General features: G+C 35.8%; 1 protein-coding gene across 1 annotated transcript; it reads right to left on the reverse strand.

Annotated features, from left to right (window-relative positions):
- Positions 1-219: 219 nt before the first annotated feature.
- LOC115983500 lies at positions 220-1,737 on the reverse strand. The gene is made up of 2 exons (XM_031106207.1): positions 1,651-1,737; positions 220-968 (listed from the first exon to the last, which is right to left on the reverse strand). The coding sequence occupies exons 1-2, from the start codon at positions 1,690-1,692 to the stop codon at positions 429-431; spliced, it is 582 nt and encodes a 193-aa protein (XP_030962067.1). The 5' UTR covers positions 1,693-1,737; the 3' UTR covers positions 220-428.
- Positions 1,738-2,848: the final 1,111 nt, after the last annotated feature.

Genomic DNA, 2,848 nt, shown 5'->3' on the forward strand with positions numbered 1-2,848 from the left:
ATCATAAGTCTCCAATTCACCAAAACCATGGTGTTAATCGAGCTGGAGCTAGAGCTTAAATAACTAGTTTGAAGCTATATTTTGCTCTTATAGATAAAATTCAAGAACCTGCATTCCCTATACATATCTGTAACAATACAAAAATTATGGTCATTTGGTTCAACATCAAACATAATCATTCGAATATACCCATAATATTTATATAAAAACAGCCACATCAATCGTTCACCATTGGCATTACACCTCAATGGCATACAAAAATGATACCTATTTGTGGTATCTGAACAGTACAAATACATAATTTGGGCAATTGTATCGTCCCAATAATACAAAAGAGTACATATATAATACATTGATAGGTCAATACTAATACTACAACAAAAGTTAATTCCTAAATCTACCATCACAGTCAACATGAAATAAGCAAATCAAATTTGTGAGAAAAAATAACCATCTAACCACAGCTTCCTCAACCTAGCATTCTTGGCTAAAAATCCACGTGCCGTCTTCTCATTCTCACAAAGATGGTCGAAGGCAGTAGCGAGCATATCTTCGCTATATCCATCCGCCATCATAGCCATTACCTCATTATACAAAGTTGTGTAATCTACCGGGCCCCGATTAATTTCTTTCAGAGCGACAGCTATTTCCTTCAGCTGATCAGACAGATCAGTCAGCACACTATCATCAGCATTAGAAGCTGCACGCCCTCTTTTGCGGGACTTGGAAATTCCCGACCCAGTGGTGGATGATTCATTTGCGTTCTTCCCCTTTTCAACCACACATTCCTCCACATTATCTGCAACAAACTCTGCACTATCCCCATTATCCCCATTATCTGGCTCATTTTCGATATCCACATAGGACTTAGAAAAGCCACCTGTGGCTGTGTCCTTCCCCACCACAATCGCTAATTCATCGTAAAACTCAATTTTTTTGTTCAGATACTCGGCATGCTTCCGATGTGCCTGTAAGGGAGAAAAGAACGTATATAACAATGCAATAATAACTTCACTCATAAATTCAATATAAAAGACTATGCAATAACAATTAAAGCAAATACTCCATACTTTTTCCTACATTTTCTCAGTAATCAAACAAGTAATGCAAAAAAACTCTCAAATAAGGATGAAACAAGTCAATACATTATGTTACTATTATGCACACTTCACTGCTAAGAGAGCCCAATTAAAAAAAAAAAGAAAAAAAAATTAGAACAGCAAGCACAAATCTTTTGGTTAAAAACTTTGTTTTCTTTCATTCACTTCTTCCTAGCAACCAAATAGAAAGATCAAAGAAAACAGTGGGTCCTTAATTTCCTATTATTCCCAAGTCATAGCTGAAAAAAACCCATTAAAAAAATCACCTTAAAAAGAAAGTATCAATATTTTCTTTACTTTCCCAACATTTTATTAGCAACCAAACCGAGAACCAAAGAAAATTGTAGCTCAGACACATATACACATATAGATAGATGAAAACGCATAGATATATATAGATATAATACATAGGTAAGGTGACATGAAAGTCATGTTTGGAAAACCTTATAAAAGCAATGGAATCCTAAAAAGAATGACACTATAAATTTCATATAAAAGGCAAAAACATATATTATTATCTATATTAAGAAAATATAGTTGGAAGCCATACCATAACTTCTTCTTGGTATGTTTTAGCGTCACAAGTTATCATTTTCAGATTTTCGTCCCAACCGAATCCACTCTTCTTTCTAAGAGCTTGAATAGTTCCCTACATGGACCTTAGAGTCCGCATCCGGTTCTCCACAAATACAGGGTGGCACTCAACCTCGAAATGGGCCGTTATCTCCTTCGCTACAAGAGCAAAGGAGCCGGCCCTAAAAGTATTAGAGGGCTTATTGCCCTTTCCAGCCTCCTCTGTAAGTATCTTTAGCATCATCTCATGCATAGGTGGCAGCCACCTAAATTGCTTACTGCCGCTAAATTTTTCTTTGCCCTTTGACATTACTACATATGAAAATAGTATAGTGAGAGTAGCATTTAGTAATTACGCTTGGAACATGAATAACAAATCAAACACACATACAACCACGCTTATGAATGTGCACAACAGAATGGAACATGCTAACTATGGAAATGACAATGTAATACCATCAAATAACAATGTAATGCTAAAAATACTTTTTCATTACATCACCAAAAGTCTATATTACATACATTGTCTTTACAAAAAAACAAAAAGAAAAAACACATTACAATCATAGAAATCTAAATAAAGTACTACTCTCCACTCCTGATATAATCAGACCACATGGCTTGGCATATCTCATCTCTTTTAGCATTCCATAATCTACTATCTTCGACGGACTCCCGACGGGATTGTGTTTCTTGTTGGTGGTCACTAAACTCTACTTGGTTCATTGCATCTTCCATAATATGATCATTTGGTTCAACCCCCATAATGTGATTATGAACCACACAACACGCTAACACTACTTTCACTTGGGTTGGGAAAGACCAATATGGTTCTGCATCCAACACTCGAAAACGTTTTTTCACCACTCCAAACCCTCGCTCAATGGTAGTTCTCAATGAAGAGTGTCGGAGGTTGAACAATTCTTGCGCATTCTCAGGAGGACGATCGCTAAACTCTTTCAAGTGATATCGTACACTCCGATACGGTGACAATATTCCATTTTTATTACCATACCCAGCATCACCAAGATAAAATTTACCTACATATATTAAAAAAAAAACCAAATCACTACTATGTTTAGGAAAACACATAATATTTATTAAACTAACAAACCAAAAGGGTGAAGTAATCGTGTAATACCATCAGGAATTGAAAATCCCCCTGTCCTAGCAAA

This window comes from Quercus lobata, chromosome 4 (assembly GCF_001633185.2).
Source record: "Quercus lobata isolate SW786 chromosome 4, ValleyOak3.0 Primary Assembly, whole genome shotgun sequence".
NCBI classification, from domain to species: domain Eukaryota; kingdom Viridiplantae; phylum Streptophyta; class Magnoliopsida; order Fagales; family Fagaceae; genus Quercus; species Quercus lobata.

Bases quoted from the DNA above. Each gene is read 5' to 3' on its own strand.
- LOC115983500 (XM_031106207.1), bottom strand. From the start codon at position 1,692: ATGATAACTTGTGACGCTAAAACATACCAAGAAGAAGTTATG. The intron at 969-1,650 runs GTATGGCTTCCA...TCTCCCTTACAG, and splicing joins CATACCAAGAAGAAGTTATG to GCACATCGGAAGCATGCCGA.